The sequence below is a fragment of the Antedon mediterranea genome, chromosome 6, assembly GCF_964355755.1.
Source record: "Antedon mediterranea chromosome 6, ecAntMedi1.1, whole genome shotgun sequence".
Lineage (NCBI taxonomy): Eukaryota > Metazoa > Echinodermata > Crinoidea > Comatulida > Antedonidae > Antedon > Antedon mediterranea.
The window spans coordinates 1,361,162-1,385,114 of NC_092675.1; the positions used below are offsets into that span (position 1 = coordinate 1,361,162).

At 32.4% G+C, this 23,953-nt stretch overlaps 2 protein-coding genes across 4 annotated transcripts; one reads left to right on the plus strand and one right to left on the minus strand.

The window, feature by feature from the left end:
- The first annotated feature begins 5,712 nt into the window (after nucleotides 1–5,712).
- On the plus strand, nucleotides 5,713–16,560 carry LOC140052737 (probable thiopurine S-methyltransferase). Its single transcript, XM_072098435.1, has 7 exons — nucleotides 5,713–5,860; nucleotides 10,270–10,569; nucleotides 11,172–11,264; nucleotides 12,254–12,386; nucleotides 13,442–13,572; nucleotides 13,877–14,007; nucleotides 14,564–16,560. The coding sequence occupies exons 2-7, from the start codon at nucleotides 10,310–10,312 to the stop codon at nucleotides 14,674–14,676; spliced, it is 861 nt and encodes a 286-aa protein (XP_071954536.1). The 5' UTR covers nucleotides 5,713–5,860; nucleotides 10,270–10,309; the 3' UTR covers nucleotides 14,677–16,560.
- Nucleotides 16,561–16,634: 74 nt separating this feature from the next.
- LOC140052735 (EARP and GARP complex-interacting protein 1-like) lies at nucleotides 16,635–23,129 on the minus strand. 3 transcript variants are annotated; one of them, XM_072098434.1, is made up of 10 exons: nucleotides 22,994–23,129; nucleotides 22,394–22,477; nucleotides 22,075–22,207; nucleotides 21,640–21,802; nucleotides 21,128–21,227; nucleotides 20,534–20,670; nucleotides 20,125–20,292; nucleotides 19,566–19,724; nucleotides 18,666–18,848; nucleotides 16,635–18,037 (listed from the first exon to the last, which is right to left on the minus strand). In XM_072098434.1, exons 1-9 carry the CDS (start codon nucleotides 23,033–23,035, stop codon nucleotides 18,671–18,673), a joined length of 1,164 nt encoding a protein of 387 aa, XP_071954535.1. In that variant the 5' UTR covers nucleotides 23,036–23,129; the 3' UTR covers nucleotides 16,635–18,037; nucleotides 18,666–18,670. The 3 variants fall into 3 exon arrangements, with proteins under 3 accessions (XP_071954535.1, XP_071954534.1, XP_071954533.1); XM_072098433.1 differs by having other exon boundaries at nucleotides 16,635–18,041; XM_072098432.1 differs by lacking the exon at nucleotides 16,635–18,037 and having other exon boundaries at nucleotides 18,089–18,848.
- Nucleotides 23,130–23,953: the final 824 nt, after the last annotated feature.

Below are 23,953 nucleotides of genomic sequence, written 5' to 3' on the forward strand. Positions count from 1 at the left end.
CCTAGATTTACCAAAATCAGATCAGACGAAACCGTAATCCTACATCATCAGACATCCTCTGTGATCATACGTATAGGCTGATCGAATTTGGAGAGTGTTTGGCGGTGTTACACATGGATTCACACGTTATTTCCAGCCAGTAATTAATAACTTGGCTCGACCAGACTGCAAGCAGTATTTTAGATCATTTATATGAGTAACCATTCTACATGAAATTAATCGGTTCCTCTTATTACCCAACCAACTAAACATGTTTAATTATTACAAAGTGCCGCCGACACTTTTAGTCCTACGCGCTTATATTGCATACACACTATCATTTAGTCCTACGCGCTTATATTGCATACACACTATCATTTATATTATACCAAAGAAACATTTCTTTAAATGTTCTTCTTTTTTCTTTCGGAAAAAGTGAATTTAAGTTAAAATAAGTTCAAGCCATAATTTGGTTATAGGCAAATTTTAGATGTAATGCCAAATGTTGTCGAAAATGATTACCAAGTTTAAAATAAATATACAAAACGGTTTCTTAATGTCTTCAATGTATAAACTTTGGTGAAAAGTGCAAATTCGCTGAACGCCTGGAAGTTTTATAAAAATTATAATCCATTTCAGCAATTATATAACGTCGGAAAACCCTCTTCACGTTCTATAAACCAGAACTGGATTATAAATATTTATTCCAAACTTCAATCATGGAAGGCACGAGCCGGGTTCTCATCCCAACTCTCAACAAAAAGTTTGGGAAAGAGGCACCGTATATTACCATGTGCAAAACAGATATCCAGTCTTTTTACGCCTGTTAAATGTTCTTCTTTGAGCCGACTTAACGAAGCATGACACACTCGCAAAGTGTGGTTGAGATACAAACAGCCGTTACAAATATTGCGTGTCATATCAATTGCTAGGCTTCAGGGTGTTTGAACGTACCCTAAAAGAGAGTGACAAACCGCGGAAAACTTGAATTACAGAAATTTCAAGCGTAAAGGATTGTGATAAAGGTAGGATATTGCTCATTGTCATCTTCTCGTGGTTTAACCCAACGAGGATTACCTTTAATTGCTTCCGTTAAATAATAACCAGATAATTAATGTAGTTTTATATTATACTTATTTGGCATTATTGATAAGATGTCTGAGTATTTTCGTTTGTCACTTGTCATGTTGTAGCTAATTTGTCTTAATGAATTTATCTTTTTACAAGTTTTCAGTTAAAGTTCAACATTGACATCAAAGTAATTCAAAACAAGAAAAAAAACTAAACGAAACTAAAAATCATTTTGACCTTTTTACGGTATGTTAATTTAAAAACATCAAACATTTATTTCATAAATTGCCATGTAATACAAAGCATAACATGAGGAATAGTCTAGAAGTAAACTTGCATCAATTGGCCCTTTGATATGATTACAAAAATAATAAGAACAAGTGAGAATATGTATTTCTATATATAGAGGGTACCGTACCAAAATTATAAAATCGTTGTATAGTATACTTTGGAAAAACAAATAATAACAGCGATTTAATTAAAAAAACCTGAATCAATTAAGAAGTCATGATAAACAATTGTATTTAAATTTAAGTTATTGATTTAGGAGCTAAAAATATTCGATACTAAATATGAACCAGTGATTTGTCATAATGAGATTAGAATAGGGTGGGATATGACCGCATAATTTATTTCGAGAAAAAGATTTAGAGATAAGCAGAAATGTTCGAATGCTAAATCCTAGATGTATGCTTTCAATTGATACTAGATTGTGAGAGTGTATTAATATGAAACAAACCATAATTAGACATAAAAAAGTTTTTTAAAAAAGTATCAAGGGCGCCTGTGTTCTTAATAATTATAGATGACATGCAAACTGAATGTAACAATGTTAAATAGCGTTTTCCTTGTCCAATCACACTCAGGGTGGTAACTTATCTGCTGATGATTATTTCGCGAAGTCATTCTGTAGTAACTGGATTTGTGCCAGAGATTTAACACATCCATTTCTCCTCATTTTGACATTCTTTATTTCCGTCATGCTTTGTAAAAAAAGAAAGAGACTTCTTGAATAATAAACCGTAGTGTGTCATATTAATAGCCTAGTCATGTAAACGACGTCAATGTAAACGTTATGTAGGCCTATGCTGAGTATAAGTGTGGCAATGTTCCTTCTCTTAGCAGTGTATTTGATAGTGTTGTTGTTATTGTTGTTGCTGATGTTGCCTTTATTGTTGATGATGATGTTGCCTTTGTTGATGTTGACTTTGTTGTTGTTGTTGATGATGATGTTTCCTTTCTTGATGTTGACTTTGTTGTTGTTGATGATGATGTTGCCTTTGTTGATGTTGACTTTGTTGTTGTTGATGTTGACTTTGTTGTTGTTGTTGATGATGATGTTGCCTTTGTTGATGTTGCCTTTGTCATTGTTGCTGATGTTGCCTTTGTTGGCTTTGTTGTTGTTGATGATGATATTGCCTTTCTTGATGTTGACTTTGTTGTTGATGATGATGTTGCCTTTGTTGATGTTGACTTTGTTGTTGTTGATGATGATGTTTCCTTTCTTGATGTTGACTTTGTTGTTGATGATGATGTTGCCTTTGTTGATGTTGACTTTGTTGTTGTTGATGTTGACTTTGTTGTTGTTGATGATGATGTTGCCTTTGTTGATGTTGCCTTTGTCGTTGTTGCTGATGTTGACTTTGTTGCCTTTGTTGTTGTTGATGATGATGTTGCCTTTGTTGTTGTTGATGATGATGTTGCCTTTGTCGTTGTTGCCTTTGTTGATTTTGCCTTTGTTATTGTTGATGATGTTGCATTTGTTGTTGTTGTTTTGTTATGCGAACGCAGTCAAACTAGTCTGTATATATTATTAAAAAAATCGAAGTATGTTGGCAAAAAGGAGTAATATAAAAGATTTTAAGATAAGTGTCGGTCCATTTATATAACAAAATACATTTTTGTTTTCTTCAGTTTTTTATACTGATGATAGCTGATAGCTTTTTTCTTTGACAATAACATTTTTAGTTTAAACAAGAAATGAACAGATTTAATTTGCTATGTTAAATGTAAGAGTGTTTACTTCAGATTTACACTGGATGGTTGTTTACCCAACTACAAAAGACAGATTATCCTTTTAATTCAATACTTTTAAGGCCACATGTATTGGAAAGGCTGAACACAATTTGCTTTTACCTGTGTTGAATCTAAGGCTGCTAATCATATAAATAGATAGGCATTGTTTGCGTTGGTGTTGAAAAGTTTCAATGACATAATATGTAACTTATTCTGTGTAAATTCATTATTATTTGTTTAAATTAAAAGTTCAGACAAGAATATGAGATAAACAATTTTTGACTATGTGTTTTACGATGTGTAGGCCTACTTCTATTAATGTTTATGACGTTATTCAATGCATGTTCAATGTTTCTCTATATGTGTCAAAAGACTAAAACGTGTCACGTGTTATAACTAGTATAGCTAACTAATTACTCTACATCTTGGCAAAGATTTTGTTCAATAAAGATTTCGTGTCGGCGGCTCTTTAGAAGATTAACTTGGAAATTGAATTTTTAGAAAGTAGGTTTGCTAATACATTATCTTAACCAGACTTACTCTTTTTTTTTAAATAAAAAAGGGCATTATTGTTTTTTAATTTTATCATTTATACCGATGTTCAACTTCCTGTTCAAAACCAAGATTGGATGGGCGTCGTACCAATGTCTGTTTGTTGTTTTTTTTTTTGTTTTTTTTTCAAGATTTAATTGTTGAATTGTTGTAGAAACAACTAAAAGGTAGTATTTGCAGAGTGGCGATTGAGAGAGGGGTCTGTGTTTTTACAAAAATGACAGATTTTATTTATTTGGTATATCTTGTTGAATTTGTGGGGGTGTATGTAATGTTACTTTTAATATTGTTTCCAACACATACAGTCAATCTAATTATAGTACAAGATGCTTAGTATTAACTAATATTAATATACAGTATTCTTGAAAATGAAACCCAGTCTAAAGAAACAAATATAAATATTAATTGCTTTCTTTTACCATAGTCTAGTGATTATATTATACTTAAACGAAAGCTTCAGATTAAGAACTATAATCCGACTGTCTGGAATAATCACGTCAATAGTTTATCCATCTATATACAAATTTTATTACAGGAAATTGCCTTAACTCGCTCGCGGAAACTCTGGCAATGGAACGGAATTATCAATAATAATAATCGATATAGCAAATTAATTGCATTATTCGATAAGAATACGTTAAAAGTATATAGGTAATATTAGGCACTTTCAATTGCACTTGTGAGGAATTACTGCGAAAAGAGCAGTTAAAGCTTCTGCGAACGCTTGCGAACTAAATTTAAACTGCGTATTGATAATTGCCGCGCCGCCTACGCCAAATTAGGGTAGTCACGAAAGGTAATTTACTGCACTGATTGGTTTATATGTTTCGTCACATTGGTTCTTTTTTTTTTTTTTTTTTTTTTTTTTTTCATTTTTTTTTATTCATTTCAAAAAATACAACCATAACACAAATCACTTAACTATAAAGTAATAAATATCAAAAAGATATGAACGTTTAAATAAAGTAACTTACAGTGATCAAACAATACATTGGTTCTTACTTATTATTTAGTTGGATTCAATTCAATTCAATTCAATTCAACGTAAACATTTATTTTCTTTCTTTCAATCAATAATAAAACAAATGAATAAGGTATTAAAATTAAAAAGTAAGTACGAGTTTCAAATAATACTGTAAATTTCATGAATATAATATATAAACACGACAGGCAAAGAACATTAGTTCTAAACCACCCGGTGATTATATGTAGAAATACAATCAATGTATAAGTCCCTAATTCCTAAACGAACCGGACATGTTTTGCTTTAAGAAAGTTCAATTTCTTTTTATTTCCACATCCACAATATAACAACATCAATAAACATTAGGATAAAATGGTTAGTTAATAGATAAACTTGCATACAAATACAACAACAAAAAGTAGTTTAGTCATGAGATGTTTTTAAGTTTGACCCACCCCGAAACTTAGCAATAGTTGTTAGGCCTATAAAAGCCCTGTCTACACTATCAAACTACTTTGACAAAAAAAACGTGTGATGTGCCCAAATATGGTAGTGATATTCTCAAATATTGTAGTGATATGACATCATCATGTCCATATATGGGCACATCACATTTTTTGTCACATAAAGTTTGATAGTGTAGACAAGGCTTATAACCCTTCTTTAAACAGAAAAAAATGTGGTTAAAATTATTTAATGAAGTTAAACTGATATGAAAATAGTAAAACAATCATCTGTTTACATTTATTCAAAAGGTAAAAATATACTTTATAAGTTACAAATAAACGATCACAGCTATAAATAACAATGCATTTTTTTTTACCACAAAATGTTGGGTTATTGTTTTAAACCACAGGAGTCATTTCATACGATATAATTTAAATATAATCATGATTGAAATTTAACAGTTACCACAGAATTATATACTGAAGGCTTTCATGGGGGTGGAAGATAGTACCTGGAAATGTATCACTATCAAACACAGATCAACTCAAGGTGACTGTTGTTCCACTCTAACGCCTCCCCATACGCAGTGATTCACCTGAAGTTTTCCGAATTCGACCGAAAGGACTAACGGAAGTACTGTTTCCTCGTCTGAAAATAGTTATGTCTAGAGAGCACTAGAGTAAACCACCATGCGTATATATGTTATCACCTTAAAACCGGTACATTGCAATTAGCGTTCAGTCGTGTGCAAGGCCTCATTCGAGTAATACATCTTTGCCAATTTAAGTCTACAGTCATATCCAAGATAGGAAAGTTTAACAAGGATACCTGGTAAGTTTTGTCCATTATTATGGAGTACCTTATTATATGGTGTTCCTAATCTCTAACTTCATATATCGCATTTTTCGCTTAGGCTTGAGATTCGAATGGCGTTTAAATAATATGATATTGTTATTGTTGATATAGTTATTTAGTAGATATTTCTGTCAATATAATCAAGTAGGCCTATTTTTTATTCATAATTGTAAAATCACTAAAAATAAAATACCCACTATTCCTATATCTACAGATGTAGCGTTAGACTAAGCCTACCTCATTTGTTTTTTGTATTTCACTTTATATATTGGGAACTTATAATACTAATTAACTTATGCAAATATCACTGTCAACAATAAAGTTGACATCATTATGTAGGAATCAATTGTCAGAAAACAAGAAGAAAACAAAATGAGACTAAAATGGATGGATTGTTTAACAATAATAGGGACCTTGCATAAGCATATTTAAATTAAATAAAATAAATTTCACTATTTAATAACAGAAAAAGAATAAATTTACATTAAACAGTTATATTACATTAACAAATATTAACAGACATTTACAGACTATCAATATGTCTGAGAAACTTGGCAAAATGCCCGAACAGACGATAGACTAGCCAAATAAACAAAATCAAATTTGTAATTTTTAAATTTGCATATGGTATCTGTAGACGTATTCACCAATCACACTTAAGTGTATCCTTTAAATACTAAGCATTTCACTTAGGTCAATACATATTTAAGTGACATTCATTTTTAAATAGGAGCTTTTGTAAATAGCCTATGTTAGCAACATGTATAATAATACATGATTTATTTTTTCTTTGAATGTGAAAGTTATGACGATAATGGACGATCATCAAGAGTCCTGTAGTACCGGGCATTTAAACATGTTTGTATAAACATCATTTGTATTTTGAGGATTGAGGACATCCTTAATGATACATGATGCAGTGGCTCGTTACATACTTATAGCCGTCAATCTGCTAATAGTCTAGTGAAAACTCTCCAATATAGTATAGACTTAGTACCTTTATTGTTGATTTAACTCTTTTCACTAAAACTGTGAAGGATGTTCTATTTACTGTGTATACGAAAGGAAAACAATCATTATGTAATACTTTACATAACTATCTAGGTAACCAATCCGTCATGTTCAACTATGTCCAACGTCATACATTGCCAGCAGCAAAAGAGAATCTTCACCCTTAATTTAACATGTCTTTGTAACCGGTTACCGTGTCCCAAAAATATCGTTCTTTTTGCTTATATTCAACGAAGATAGACCAACACATTCATTACGTCATATGTAATATTTAAATACACGATGTAACGTCAGTGGTGCACGAAAGAGAGACACGGAGAACGCTTTCAACCGATGACGATTATGACATTGTGCGCATGAGTCAACTCGGTATTTTTTGTGGAACACATTGATTTTTTTTTACAAAACAAGTGTTACTTTTTTTAATCGTTTACTTTGATACTTCTTGGCAAAGATTTTGTTAGATAAAGAGTTCGTGTCAGCGGCTCTTCAGAAGATCAAATGTTCCAATACGGTATCCTATTACTCTTTTAAAATATCATTTCGAATCTACCAACGGATTTTCTTTTTGGACGACACCAGTAATAAAATGAATCTTGAATCTATGTACTGTATATTATGATTAGCAGTCTAACGTTAATAAGACATGATATGGAAACTCGTCTGGTTACAAATCGGTTCATTAGGCCTACTTCCCTGACATGATAGCAAGCATTACAAACATTATCAACATAATAATAACATGCATACATTAAAAATAAAAATCACAATAGGGTGTCATGGGAAATTCCTCAAATATAAAATAAATTGCAACGCAAGTCACGATAAAGGAGCCAGCTTTTCTGTAACATAATTAGAATTCCGTTGGTTGTTTCCAATTCTTAGAAATATTGATTTGAATCATCAGTTGTGCCAATCAAAAACATAGCAAACCGATCATTTTAACCAATCAAAACGCTCAATACTTTAATCAGTATCCGGGGGTTTTTTTTGGTCATGGTTGATAGATATTAAACAAATTTTACATTAAAAAACAGGGTCAGCATTGATAACGCCCTTAATGCATACCTGTGGTACACCTAATATTTTTCAACTATTGTCAAACGTTCGCCCGAATAAAAGTCAGTTTTCACAGTTCACACAACAAAAGCAAGTAACATAATCTAGGCCTAATGCATCATTTTAATTTCTGTTGTTCAATTTAGCCTACACAAAACAAAACATTTATTTTTTTTATAACTCAATCCTTAAATTGATTTTCTTTGACAAGGTTTGCAGATATACCGCGCCTCTATTAGGCATGTATTTTTTTTTTTTTAGAAAAGGTGATTTTGCAGATCTTTATTTTCAATTATTTATCGGTGCCTCACACTCATGTTGCCCTTCCTAATAAAAGTGAATTTGTTTGATAAGAAATTAAAGTTACGTGCTTTTTAAAAGCTGGGGTCATACACAGTCATCAAAATGTACGCATAGCCGGAAGTGATTGTTTAAGAGATATGTGGGATATGTTGATAAAGTACATTGACTCGCTAACATCATGAAGTATGAATGGAAACACACAGCAGTTATATTAGATAGGCGATCGATTCATTTAGTAACAATGTAATGGTTAAAATGTAAAGTTCATACACACATAGTTTGCTGGTACGGATCCAAGTGGTTAGGGAATTATTATTATTATTTATAATTATTATTTATATTCGTTTTATATACCTCGCAACTGAGTGTAAACCCTTAAGCTCGGTTCACACTAGAGACCGTACCTCGCAACTGAGTGTAAACCCTTAAGCTCGGTTCACACTAGAGACGCAACGCAAGGACGCAAAGCGCAACGCAAATTAATTGACCAATCACGGCTCATCCGAACTGTCTATTGCGATTGATCAGTTGATAATTACATAATATATAATAAACAATTTAATCTAGTTATATATAAGCACTTATAAAGTTTCACCCGAAAATAATATATAATTATATATACATTATAGGCCTACTTACTGTGTTAACTCACTGCTTCTACATAACGTTACTTTTCATATTAGAAAATTAAAATATTTATGACATGTGATTGAGTAACTTATGAGCGTTCATTCAACTTTAGATTAAAATGTTAGGCAAGATTTCAAGTTTTTAATAGAAATTAACAATTGTAAAACTACAATGGCTACAAAAGCTGTCTTGGGTTTTTTTTAAATATGATTTCGTCATTACGATGACTGTAACAATAATTAAATATTTTAATCTTACACAAATCTGTATCCTCACTACAATTGTATTTAAGTACCGTATGTAGACGTTTTTAGAATTCACTTTTAGTGTTTCTTAAACCATGGAGTAAAATTCCGGTAATTCATTCATAATAAACACATACAATGTATAATAACAATCTATAGGGGTGAGTCCCGTGTTCTCTGAACGTAGGGGAATGAGCTGTTAGGAGCTCATTGTACTAAGCCTCGGCATTATGTGGTAGGGTGGCCAGTTCCTTTCCACGCCGCCTTTTTTCTCCCTAGTATTTTCAACCAGGTACTCATTTTACAGCTGAGTGGATTGGGAGTTGTCGGGCATTGAACCCGGGTCTATCTGTACGACAGTCAAGTGTCCTAACCACTCGGCTATCCAACTCCTCAACAATCTATAAGGTCTCCTAAATTAAATTGTATTTATCTTCATTTTCAGGCTTATGCCTTACTATGTTGCTATCTTGATGAGCTATCAAAGATAGAAATAAATAGGGTGTTATTATATAGGCTAGGTATAAGTTTGATTGAACTAGGCAATCTGACTCAGTATTAAGCTTGGCTCCCACTTGGACAACGCAAGGACGTAAGCGCACCTTCCGAACGTGTCGTTGCGCGTGCGCCTACGTCACTGTTACGTTGGTTCCAAGTGGAAATCAAGATTTAGACCTACATACCAAGATGGTTTATAAAGGAAGATATTTCTATTAACGAATACTGCACTTTAATGATACAGATACGTATGTTAATGTGCCAAAGTTGAAAATATACATTAGTATTTTTTAAAAGTTGTGGGTGCACGATTTCCAGAAACATCACAATGACAATTGACACAAACTGTAACCATTCACACGGATTTGAAAGTCGACGGACAATAATGTCAAATTCTATTGGTTTTAGTGGGATAAGCTTCATCTGCGTGCTATTCAATCGCGTCAAACTCAAACAATTACAAGTGTTCTTTCTAATTCAAAAGATTACTAAAGCTGTATTTTTTACAATCTTATCCAAATGAACCCAACTCAAGGTAGCATAATAGCCGCAGGTTTATTATTCAGCAGGTTCGTGTAGTATAAGAGCGTAGTGAAATTGTGATTTTAAAACAGATTTGTCGTTTGTTTGTAATTCTAGGAGCCAGTTTGAACATACCAGATACAGCCGACAGTACAGTATGAGCACTGCAGTTATAAGGAATGCTGTAGACCCAAGTAAAACAATGTCGAACAACGCGAAGCGAAGAAAGATGGAGGAGAAATATGCAATCAGTAAAAAGCCATCTGAAAACGGACATAAAACTAATGGCGAAAAAGAGTGCGTTTTGCTGAAGAAAAATCAATTCGGGGATGATTCGGACGGATTTATGAGTAATGGTGATTGGAAGAAACGATGGGATAACCAACAAACAAAATTCCATAAAGAAGTATACCACGAGTAAGTATATTTATGTAATAAATTCAAAATAATGCCAGTAAAAAACGTACACTTTATTCCTTAGACCACGTATTTCATTTGTATTTATCGGAAAATCACTTCAAATCTACAGCCATTTTTATCATCCTCTTTTTTTTTAATTCAACTTCTCATAACTCTGTTAGTGAAGAATCAGGACCAACAGGTGGTAAACACCTTTAAAACGGTCCAGTCCAAATTTCATAGTCGCTTCATTCTTCGACTCACGAAGTTTTGTCGGATTGGATTCAGGCGACAATCAACGACAAAATCGAAAATCGAAAGCCCTCGTTTACGAAATATTACTTGTTGATATAAAGTTTGCGGTACACCACGTATATTAGTTGTGAAAAGAACTGTTGAGTTTATTTATTGAAATTTCAAAACATCATCTTACTTGTAATTTCAAAACATCATCAGTATATACAAATACACTATTTTAGTGATAAGCACAAGATTATTATATTTATAGTTCTATATAGGCCTACAGTACTGTTTTTCCATAAATGATATTTACAATAGCATATCTACTTGTTTTTATAAATAACCTATTTACAATATCCTGTCTTGTTTGATAATTACAGCATACTTCTGAGTTATTATGACGCAATGCTGAATAACAAAACCAAGTGTAGATTTTTTGTTCCGCTTTGTGGAAAATCAGTGGACATGAAATGGTAAGTGAACCAAAACCAGACATTTTATTGGTTTTTATTGGTCTGTGGGAATGAAAATTATATTGCATTCAACTTATTCTAGTCCATAATTAAACATTATAGTTAACAATCTATTGATAAGTTATAGTAATTTTCATTGTGACTCGACGAAATACCTTTCCCATGACTTCTAATATATATTACTTCAATTCAATTTATTTATTCCGTCAAGCACTTTGCCTCGAAAATTGTTTTGCTTGTCACGTATATAAAACATTAACAATATAATAAAGTGGTTAAAATACAAACAGTACGGCACCAAGGGGTAAAAAACAAACAGTACGGCACCAAGGGGTAAAAAACAAACAGTACGGCACCAAGGGGTAAAAAACAAACAGTACGGCACCAAGGGGTAAAAAACAAACAGTACGGCACCAAGGGGTAAAATACAAACAGTACGGCACCAAGGGGTAAAAAACAAACAGTACGGCACCAAGGGGTAAAAAACAAACAGTACGGCACCAAGGGGTAAAAAACAAACAGTACGGCACCAAGGGGTAAAAAACAAACAGTACGGCACCAAGGGGTAAAAAACAAACAGTACGGCACCAAGGGGTAAAAAACAAACAGTACGGCACCAAGGGGTAAAAAACAAACAGTACGGCACCAAGGGGTAAAAAACAAACAGTACGGCACCAAGGGGTAAAATACAAAAGCAACAATATATTATATCAGAAGTCAGCATCAACTAAAAACAATGCGACTTGTTTAGCATTTAATACAAAGAAATATTAACTTTAAAAGTTAACTTTCTATAAATATAAATGATCATTACCATGCTGGAGTGAGTGAGCCTTTTATAGTCGTTCAACAATACTGATTTTTCTAGTGAAACGCCTACAATTAAATACTTTTACTTTGTGGTACAATTACCAGAATCTTCAATTCACTCTGAGATAATGAAAACCATTATGCAAAACTAATTTTATGTATACAATTATTTATTAAAGGTTATTAGATAAGGGTCATTCTGTCGTAGGATGTGAACTAGTAGAACTTGGAGTACAGCAATTCTTTAGGGAACAAGACATTGAATACACAGTAGAAGAAATTCCAAATATCACAAATGGCAAATTATACAAGGTAGGTTGTTCTGTCTTTATGCAACGACCAAAACGGTTCTAAAGATATAACCCATGCTTCAGCTAAATTAAACATCATACTTTTATATTGAATGATAATCAAATTAAACGATATAAAACAAACAGTACAGTAAATTTTAATGAAGTCATAACTACAATAATCGCATAGAGGAACAATCAACTTAGCAAATTAATCTCCTGTATTATACCAGTATGGAAAATCCATTGACATCCATCCTCCTTATTAAGTGACCATTCAAAACCACAGATGATGACCACCTTTTTAATTTGACCCTCTATTATCAATCCTAGCTAACACCTACACATTTTGAAATTATTTTCTTCAAATAGTCCTATCAAGCTACATATGTTGTTATCATTATCTCATTTACTTTATAATCCTGATGCATTTATTAGAGGCACTGGTGCATGGAGTTCGGTTTATTGTAAATTTCCACTGACTAATAACCTAATGCTGATTCATCTATTGCTTCAAACTCTACTGTATCTCCACATTATGCCATCAACTTTCCAGTATCATAAGCAATTATGTAATACAATGTCTCACATAATGTATCACAAGTGGTGCGGTTACGGTTATGGTTAGGCTAAAGCTCTGTCTACACTATCATACTAGTTTGATAAAAAAAATGTGATGTGGCCAAATATGGTAGTGATATGCCCATATATGGTAGTGAAATTACATCATCATGTGGGAACAATTTTGTCACAAAGTTTTATAGTATAGACAGAGCTTTATGTTATAATCAGGTGTCACATATGATACATAAATTACACTGTATTTCTGAATTATCTATGATACTGGAAAAACTATGCAGTACCAAGAATCAAGATATATATGCAAGTTTCTAATTTATAACTAGATAAATTTATGGTAAATTGTGACAATGGGCTCTTGTCTATCTTCTCTAGAGTCTATCTAAGATTAACTGGTATAGGGCCTACTAGTTGAACTAAAGTTGTTGACATCTAGATTACAACCCATAATATAAATATTAATACTACAGTATAAAACTCTGATTACTTTTAAATTAGGGCGTCAAAGACGACATTTGCATCTACACATGTGACTTCTTTAAGATAAATTCAGCAACAACTGGAGGTAAATTTGATTGTATCTGGGACCGTGGATCATTAGCTGCCATCAACCCGTCAGACCGCAATAGGTACGTTTAAATGTTGGACTGTCCTGTATGTTAATGTGGTTACGATATTTAATCAATAGTAGCGTCAACGCATGCGTACAAAGTCAGCTTTTCAACACACGTTACAATATGTGACTTTTTACTGATAATTTTATTTGATATGTCTAAATAAAAAATTACAATCTATATAGTTGAAATCTGTTAATCAGCAGGTACACGTCGGGTACTAATCCTAGTTCTATAGAAGCGGGTTAGGAAAGCTTACAGCCTAAACATTATTGTTTATTTATTTGCACAAAAACAAGTTATACTATTTCTATTTTAGATATCATGACGTAATTTTGGATTTATTAGAAGAGGATGGTCGTTACTTATTGGATGTATTTGAAGTAGACCACAAAAAGTTTGCCGGGCCACCAAATAACTTTTTAAAAGAAGACATTCACAAACTATTTGGTAAATATACAATATCATTATCTTTAAACCTTTCTACTAAAGTTTCCAAAATTTGCTGACAAACTGCAGAAATATTCTTTTATGAACTCAGCGAAACAAATAATTTACACTAGTAAACTTTAGTTTGCAGCACAAGCAGTTTGCAAACAAGTTGTATCAAGTTTTCTAGTGTAGACTAGGCCAAGCTCGGAAACGTTATCAAACTTGCATTCAAACTGCAAGTCTGGTAAAATTTACAAATGTAGACGAGGCTTTAGTCTACATTAGAAACTTGACCAATTCTTTGTTTGCAACAAACTCCGAACTTGCCACTATTTGGAGAAATTCGTGGTGTCTATCTGACATTATAGTTACTGGATCGTCTGGTATTGTCCATCTGTATAGAATAACATGACTACAAAACTGTTATTTTATTGGCTGAACACCACATTACCCTGACATGCACAGCGCCGCACTGACAAAACCCCGTTCCACCATTACCAAAAGATACTGTTACCTTGTTTTTACTTTTTTTAAATTATTGATTTGAAATCTTATTTTGTTTTTGTTTTTCCAGAGGAAAAATGCAATGTTGAAGATCTAAAGAGAAGAGATGCAATGACCAAATGGCAACAGGAATGGAATGTGGACTACTTTGACGAATGTGTATACATGTTAACGTTTAAGTAGTTCAATGTACAAAACAAAAAAGAAGATTTTTTTTATGTTAAGTTATAAAATGGATACTTTAAATAAGTGAATATTAAAGCCAAGCAGCTAGCGCAGCTGTATCGGGTACAGGTATTTATAACATAGCGGAATAGCAAAAATAGTTGGTAAATTATATTAATTTATATAACTTCATTATGAGTGATCAAATTAACGAAGTTTACTATTGATTGATTATTGATGAAAGTATTTACTAAATAAACTAATTTAATAATGATAGTGTTTAACACGAATTGGCCACTTAAGAAAAAAAAAACAAAAATGGAATTGGCTAGTTTATGGACAGAATGTTATTATATATATATATATTTATGTTTGAATTAAGATGTCCTAAAATGAAACTTTGATGAAAATAGTTGTCGTCTGAAATTTGCCATCAAGACGTCTACACGAAATATACATGCGGGATTATGTGAATTCAGATAAAAATAGAAATGACGGTAATTACGTGTATTAGACATTGCCTGCAAAAAGCATTTGAACTAAAACAGCATAGCATGTTGCGAATAGCTAAGCAAAACAATGAGTTCTAGGTCTAATGTTAAAACTAATTATTGTACATTCACCCGCGAGATTTCCTGAACTTCATCGTCAAGCAGAGAAACCAATTTAAACATAATGTATAATTAACGAAACTAAAAATAGCTTGCATAGTTCGCAATGCATATTTAAATCTGTTTCAACTAGACAAATTTATTCTCGCGCGAATCGAAAGCATTGACCAATGCGTATTCATGTACTTTTTGTGACGCAATAAATTGCCCAACCAATCAGAACTCAGGAATGCTCAATTCGCATGAATATATTCGCATTGTGGAAAATATGCTTCACGTGTCGGTTTTAATAATACGTTAGTTGGATAGTTTGTTTTCGGAGATCTGAACTTTAGAATAGAGAAATGCCATTTGATTCGATTGATGTTTGTAATTAGTATGTAAATGTAGATATTGTTAGGAAATTAACAACGAGTCCATTGTAACAGTACTGTGGTTTGAAACATTTTTTTCAACTTATATATAAATACTAAATGTTTGTCAAACGAGAAAATATGCACTGTATATATCTCGCTCGTGTGGCGATATTTAGAATGTTCAAAAGCAGTAAGGAGAGAGGCAGGGTTGCGAGTCATAGGCCTACCAAATCGATTACTTTGAGTAGGCCTAAATACAGTCTTAATTCCCATAAGCTATGGTATCATTTAGAATATTCTGGTATTCATTGTAATTTTTAATTTAAATTATTTATAAGATGACGGTTATTAAGTATCAATATGAATACATTGTTTTCTTTCTCAAAGTATATCACAGTAATGTAGTTATAATTCAGTGATGAGGTCGACAGAAATTGACATTTTGTGAGACCGAAATTCAGCTAGTCAAACATCAACTAGCCAATTATATGGGTTGATAGAGTAAAGGCCAATTTACACAGACGAGCGGTAGTAAAAATATAGAAACTATGTTATTCCTTATGACCATTTACAACACAACAGGATAGATACTGATCCATACGTTGGACAAGCTCCTCGGTTTTACGCTTACCGTTACCACTCGTCTGTGGTAATTTACCTTAAGCCTAGATATTTGCAGGTTGGTCATTAGCCTACTTTTCGACTAAAACTACGGTGTAAATGTGTACGGCCATTAAGAGACCTTCCTCTAAGTTGAATATCGTTTATACGGTTACCGTGCCATTTATGGAAAAAAATGACGACATTCAGTAGTTTTGCTTTTGGAATAAGAAACAGGACTTACATTTTTTATTAACTGTATAGACACACAGACTTTTAATCAATATAGATTTGATGGGGAACTTTGACAATAAATAACGAAAATATAGACTAAATGTTATTACTGTACGTTTCTTTCTTTTCAAAATTAAAATATAAAGGAAAACCAACAAGGTATTTTAATCTCTTCAAATGGAAAACATTGAAAAAACAGATTGAAAGAACAGATTTAAAGAACAGATTGAACATTTAGTAATATTTACTATTTAAATATACCTACAGGCATAATTATTAGAAGAATCGCCAATCGTCTATGTTGAAGTAGAAAAGATTTTGCAATCTTGCTAATATGGTGGTTAACATCATCGTAAAACTAAACACAGATTTGTTAAATAAATATTTTCAAAGGATTTCTATAGACAACTTCCAGTCGGCATATTTTAAAAAAGGACTGCTTTATGTGATAAAATAAAGCCCGCGGCTTAGCTTGAAGCGACCTTATTTATTTGGAAAAAGTGGTTTAGACAGATGGCAAACAACAAAAAACAAAATTTGACAACGTAACGCTGGAACTAGTAAAGCTCTGTCTACACTATCAGACTAGTGATATGCCCAAATATGGTATGTCCATTATGGGCACATCACATATTGTCACATAAAGTTTGTTAGTGTAGAAAGCGCTTTACTATATTGTGTCAAATCGGTGTTGATTGAAGATGTTTTAAAACTGTTTACTTGACACAACGTAAACCTCTGCATTACTAAAACCGGTATATATATAACACTGATGTCTATGTACAGTATACATTTCAACACAAACTCGACAGACAAGTGCTATTCCATGCGATTTTCAATAACGATATAACTTGTTCAGTATCTAAAGCTCTGTCTACACTATCAAACTAGTGATGTGCCCAAATATGGTAGTGATATGACAGCATCGTGCCCATATATGGCCACATCACATTTTTGTTGTTACATAAAGTTTGATAGTGTAGACAGCGCTTTAGAAAAGTACCGTGATACAGAGTTACATGTAATAAATTATTGTATCTTTTTTTTCATTGTCATATTAATTAGACATTGTATTTGGGAGTTTGCCTATAATACAAATACAATTATCTCTACTGTAGATACAGCATACAGGTATAAAAACTGAACTTCTAAATAACACATCAATAAATATTTAGAACAGAATAAATCGTGTGAAAACCTTATCGATATGCTATGCTATTAATGTCTATATGTACACAATAACCTAGGGCCACATAACCGTATCACAATAACTCGGGCGCCGGTTGTATAGACTGGATACAATTTGTTTAATTTGGAATGAATTACATTCATTTTACAACAGTCAACATGAGTCATAAAATGAATGAAGTAAACAATGCAATACTTGCTATATTGGTCATCTAATACTGTAGATAGATTACACTATTGTTTGGTTTATTTCTATAATAAATCTAGAATGACCTAAACGTTGGCAGACATTTAAATGGATAGTAATTCTTACCTGATAGCCACAACGGGAGCACAAATAAACAATTAGGAGGCATATCATTGGGATTTCAGTGCAGAAAACATGCAAACCTACCTACCATAAGAGAAAAACCCCAATTTAAATTAAACATAAAAACAAAATACCTTTACCACATGATTTTAATCAAATATACAGAATATACAAGTTTTGCAATTTTATTTGCCTATGTGCTATTAAATATGATTTACCAATTTAGTGGCGGCCATTTTGGATTTTTGCCGCCATCTTAAAAAATAAAAATACGACCACAGTGGCTCCTAGGCAAACATCAATTGGTAGGTCCCAATAAGGCTTCATACCAAATTTGGCGCTTTTGTCCACCATGTAATACATTTCTCAAAATGTGTTGTTAAGCCACCTGATACATAATTACTATGAACTATCAGAAACAATTACATAAATGTATACCAATACTTCTGTGAGTATTATGAATTCAAAGACGTATTACTTATATTGCACGTAAGTATCACTGTTATTCCCCATTTCAAGTAAATACAGCAGTTTATTAAAACCATATATCATACGGTCAATCAGAAATTTAAAAAAAAGACCTCTGATGGGATTCGAACAGAGGCCTAAGAAAACATAGGAGGCTTCAGTACTTTTATGAACGATGGACTCATTGAGAGCATAAATATTTGATAATTTTTTGGAAAATGACTGTACATGAGTATTTACACTGATCATAATAGAATCCTATATTTCTCAGCCCTTGGAACTCTGTTGATGACAAGACGTCCATCAAAGCTAAGTGACGCAAACAACCATGGGTCAGCTGTTGACCATTCTGCAGCGTACACACTGTCTTCATGCTCTTCATAAGTTGAAATAATATCATCTTGGACCGGTTCTAATGGTTTCCTAAATTTAAAAAAAGGGAGAATTTATTATGTTTTTTATTTGTTTACAGACATTCTTAAGCTCTGTCTACACTATCAAACTTTATGTGACAAACAAATGTGATGTGCCCATATATGGACAATCATGATGATTTCATATCACTACCATATTTGGGAACATCACACTTTTTTTGTCAAACTAATTTGATAGTGTAGACAGAAATTTATATTTTCTGATCTGATCTCATATTTTCACATGTGTTTGTAAAGCTTTGTAAATATGGTAGTGAAATGACATCAATATGTCCATACATCACATGTGATAGTGCAGATGGATATATATGTGTACACATACACCCAAAACTGAGGGCAGTGTTTGAAATACAACCAGGGCCAAAGGAAATCTATATATTGTTTACAACCTGGGTTTAAGTAAGTAACAACTTTATCTGTATTCTTATTTTAATATTTTCTTATATTATTTTTTTTTCATCTGTAAATAAATTTATTAATTATATTAAAACGTTTTATAATTGTCTGTTGTAATAATGACGTGCTGTAATGTATGATTTTGGTCACTTTTGGAATGTTTCTTTTTTATTGTACATTTGTACTGTCCTTGTTTTTTTAGACGAATAAATGACATGAAATCTTGATGTTTACAAACATAATAAGTAACAAACAAACATAATAGACAAAAATTAATTATTATTTTATGTATAATATTTGATATCAATACCTGTTGCTGTCTTCTATATCACTATCATCATCATCTTCTTCATGATGACCAAATGGTTCAGACGAGATTGATGAGACATTGTTAAGAGTAACTCTACTATCGCTACTGGACGTCAGCACCAACTGATCATGGAAATGATTGTATCGTACACTCCACACCCTGAATATAGTAAATATATAAAACACAAAATATAATTGGTGTGACAACAATTTGAAGCTTTATAGAATTTTTTTTATTTAACCACATTAGGTGACCCTAAACAGCGTATGCTGACAATCAAGGGGCCCTCATGATGAGTTATGATAAGTGGCAGGACTTGTGCACAGCAAAGAAAGATATCGTATGGAAAATGAGGTTTCTGAAACAAAAATCTAGATCAGCCACTGCAACTCACACAGACTCACTGGATAACTGATGAAATTCTCTTCAATGTTGTCTCCATAGTCTATTTTTACTGAAAGATGCCTGATGATGAGTACACAATTAAATGAAAACTATGATAATACAATTGTGAAGGAAATGACAATTTCATAAATTAATGGTAAATCACATCACTAACCAATGAGAATGATCGGTGAGAGTCTTAACAGATTCACTAGTATTCCTTGTGTCCCAGAACTGAACTTTACAATCATCACCACAACTTGCCAGGTAATACTGTTTATTAGGATTAAAGTCTACATCACGTACAAGCTGACTGTGTGCATTCTCAATAGTGTACACTTCCCTAGAAAAGAGAAACATTTTTATAGAAATATTTCATTAATGAAGAAAGTAACAATACAGATGTACTATCCCCCAAAAAACATGAAAATTGAAGATTAAATCAATTAGACTTTGAATAGGCCATTTTGTAGTTTTAATAAAGTTAATGACTTCCATAGAAAAAAACACAAAAAACATGCTTATTAAAATAACATAATATATGGCTAAATTCAACCAAAATTTGACAAAAACAAAATACATACTGCATTGTTCTAAGATCCCATCCTCTGATTGTAGTGTCATTTGCTGTTGCTATTTGAACATTGTTATGATGAGGATTCCAACTTCCACAGGTGAACTTTGGATGACCTTTAACCTCTAATGTGGCAGAGTTACTGATCTAAAAAAAATGAGTGAATGTGATTGTAATTGAAGAAGGTGTACAGAGCCGGTTTCTACTGACAATCCCTAAAAAGACTGTTTCCAACAGATCAACTCTGGTTGTTTATAAACAACGAGGTAGTGTTTGTTATGGAATGACATCATTATCAATACCCATATAAACTTCCAGTTTGTAACGACCTACGTATATTGTGCTTTTGTGTCTGTCGTCTGTGTCACGTGAGGAAGCACATACCAATAGCATCGCATACACATAATGAATTAACATGACATAACTAGGTCCAAGGTCGTTGCAATTCAAAACTCCCTTTTGTTCAGTTGAAGGCAAATTACATTAGTTCTGGTACATTTTTAAAGCCTTTTATCCTTGCCAGTCGAAACAGGCCTTTTAAAATCAAAATTAATTTTGTATTAGTAATTATTTTGTTTGCAGTAAAAGAGAATAAAATACATACCCTAGCTTGAGATGAGCTAGCTTGCAAGTCCCATTCAAGAATATTATTTTCTGATAATGTTAACATTTTAGTCCCATCTGCTTGAGGCTCCCACATTGTGCTAAAAATAATATTTACACCTTTTTAGTATTTTTCAAATACTGCTTTTATACCACAGAGCAAATAACTTATTAACAGCACAGTGATGCTAATATTATGTCATATCTTTTAAATTGTAACTATGCCTCCCATATAAATAAAAATGTAGCATTATCTTTTTTTATAATTATAACATTAATACTGTACACAAAAACAACATGTGGCAATCCACACGGTTTAAACAATTTGAACAAATTAAGTTATCAAAAGAATGTTTGTCTATTACATTTATGTGTATGGGTAGTGATGTGACCAAATATAGTAAGGGTATGACATAATGTCCATATATGGCAAACATCACATTTTTTTGTCACATAAAGTTTGGTTTGATAGTGTAGACAGAGCTTTAGTGTGTGTATGTCTTCTAAACTTACCAGACTATATTACCAAAATTTGCACTATCCAGATTACAAAGAAGCTCTAAAGTAGGTGGGCTTGAGCTTGAGTCACCATGGTCTTCAGCTCCACTGTCCAGCACATCATCTTCACTAGGTATCCTCCACAATGAGGTCAATCTCTCTGTTTTGTTATCTACAGCTGTTTAAAAAGATAATTGAAAACATTATATTTTTGGGGTTTTTTTTCCCAACATTGGCCAATGGCTTCTCTTGTCCAGTGCCTACCTTAACCAGAGGAGAGGCATACAGTATGCCGATAGCTTAGTAGTCTGAGGCAGATACTAGATGCAGGGGCTACCATAATAGTCAGCAGAGAGAGCCTGTATTAAAAGGTTACACACAATCTGGAAATAACATTACTACAATATATTGTTTTTTAATAAAAGAATAACAACTTGAGAAAAGTTTTACTTTTATTATAACATGTTGCCAGGATGTCCTTGTTTGCAGGATTCGATGCGATGTGCCATATTTCACCTTCTTTGTGCAAGTACACCGTCTTATTTAGTTGGTTGTTTTCTTCATCAAAATCTAAAAGATGAACCTAAAAAGACAAGTACATCGATTCAACCCACCTAAACCTAATCTCAACAATTTAAATAGATGGGGGGTATTTGGAAGAAAACAGATTGATTGTTCCACATATCCAGAGGTACATAATAGCTAGTTTATTAATACATAACCACCTTTTGAGAATATCATAAAAATATATTTTATTTACAGTACCTACCTGATTATCAAATTTCAGGGACTGAGTTCCTACTAGAAATCGGATGGCTTCAGATTCTGCTACTTGAGCCGTTAATGCTCTGGCCTATGTATGAGAACAATGATGATTAATAATAATTTAAATAAAATAATAAGCTTTTATTATTGGGTCATACTAATCTTCACCTGGTAGACCCTAGTAATAGTATAGACCGGTCGGGTTTTATGATATAAAATGAAATGTAATCAAACAAGTACATGCTCACATTGTATTAAATTAAATGTTATTGTGATATTTAATTTTAAATTTTATATAATAGGCCTAGGCCGGGCCTACATTTTTTTAATGTAAAAAACTGTCAAAATACTGGTAGTAATAAGTAGGCCCTATGTTCATTCCGAAACTGAAGACCTGCCTCTCAGATTAATGATGTTTTGTTGTTGTTGACGCATTGTGACAAATGAAAAACAATATTTTAACTGATTTTAATTTGTTTCTGCCCGAGGCCTACTTAGCATGGGCCAACTACGGTAAGAATCGCCGATGACAACAGTCGATTCAGCCTCTACACACATGATATATAGGCCTAGCCTAGCTAAAAACTTATCCATTGGGAATTACCTGAAATTCAAGTCCATAAATAACAGGAGCATCGTCTTCCATTTTGTATACCAGGATTAGCCCCAACTGAAAAATTACTTATTAATCTCAAATAAGATCGATTTTTGCATTAGATTATTTGTACTACACTGTGTGTGGGCAGAGAAAATGTGTATGTAGGACTGTCTCTTGCGGAATGTAACGGAAGACTAACGCCCTCTTGCGATGGTGGAGTTGCATGTACTTTACTGCCCTCTGGTTGATCAATATTTTTTATTGGAAAAAGTTTTAGAAAGGTAAAATTATTCTTTCTTTTGCAAGTTGCAAAGTTGAACTGAGGGATTAATGCTTTTATATTGCATTGACAAATATCGATTAACCATTCCCTCAGAAATAAACAATAAGTGTAAAAATGAGTGGAATCTAGGAATAAAAGTACTAAAGACATTTTCAGTAATTTATTTTATTGTATCACATGCTTTTATCATCATACAGTATTATTATCATATTTTCAAAAAAATATAATATACAGAGTGTAGTATTGGATGGTTATTTACAATTTGTGCATTATATTGTGTGTGTGGCTGCCCAAGGTCAAGTATAATATTTGTAACACTCATGTCAGATATTACTAGTTGTAGATCTGTACAACAGAGTCTGAATTTTAACAAAAACTATATTCTTTAACATTCTTACACGGGTATGGTAAGGTAATCTGGTTTTTGTGGATATAAATCATTGTATAGAACACAAAGGTAAATAATGAATGTACAGCACCAATATCTAGCATTTTATTCTATAATATACTTTTTGTTATTTCTTCTTAATATCAAAACAACCTTTTTACAACCATACATGTATTACATTGTTATAAAATCTCAAGTTATTCCTAATATCATTAAAACTTTTTTTACAATCCTACATATCCTATAATTAAGTATTATCAAATGGTCCTAAAAGGTGCATTGAAGTATCTCATAT

Coding starts and splice junctions, on each gene's coding strand:
- LOC140052737 (XM_072098435.1), top strand. CDS start 10,310: ATGAGCACTGCAGTTATAAGGAATGCTGTAGACCCAAGTAAAACAATG. Junction 11,265..12,253: donor AAATCAGTGGACATGAAATG/GTAAGTGAACCA, acceptor TATTTATTAAAG/GTTATTAGATAAGGGTCATT. Junction 13,573..13,876: donor AACCCGTCAGACCGCAATAG/GTACGTTTAAAT, acceptor TTTCTATTTTAG/ATATCATGACGTAATTTTGG.
- LOC140052735 (XM_072098434.1), bottom strand. CDS start 23,035: ATGGAAGACGATGCTCCTGTTATTTATGGACTTGAATTTCAG. Junction 21,228..21,639: donor AATTTTGGTAATATAGTCTG/GTAAGTTTAGAA, acceptor TATTATTTTTAG/CACAATGTGGGAGCCTCAAG. Junction 20,671..21,127: donor CTAGCTCATCTCAAGCTAGG/GTATGTATTTTA, acceptor CATTTTTTTTAG/ATCAGTAACTCTGCCACATT.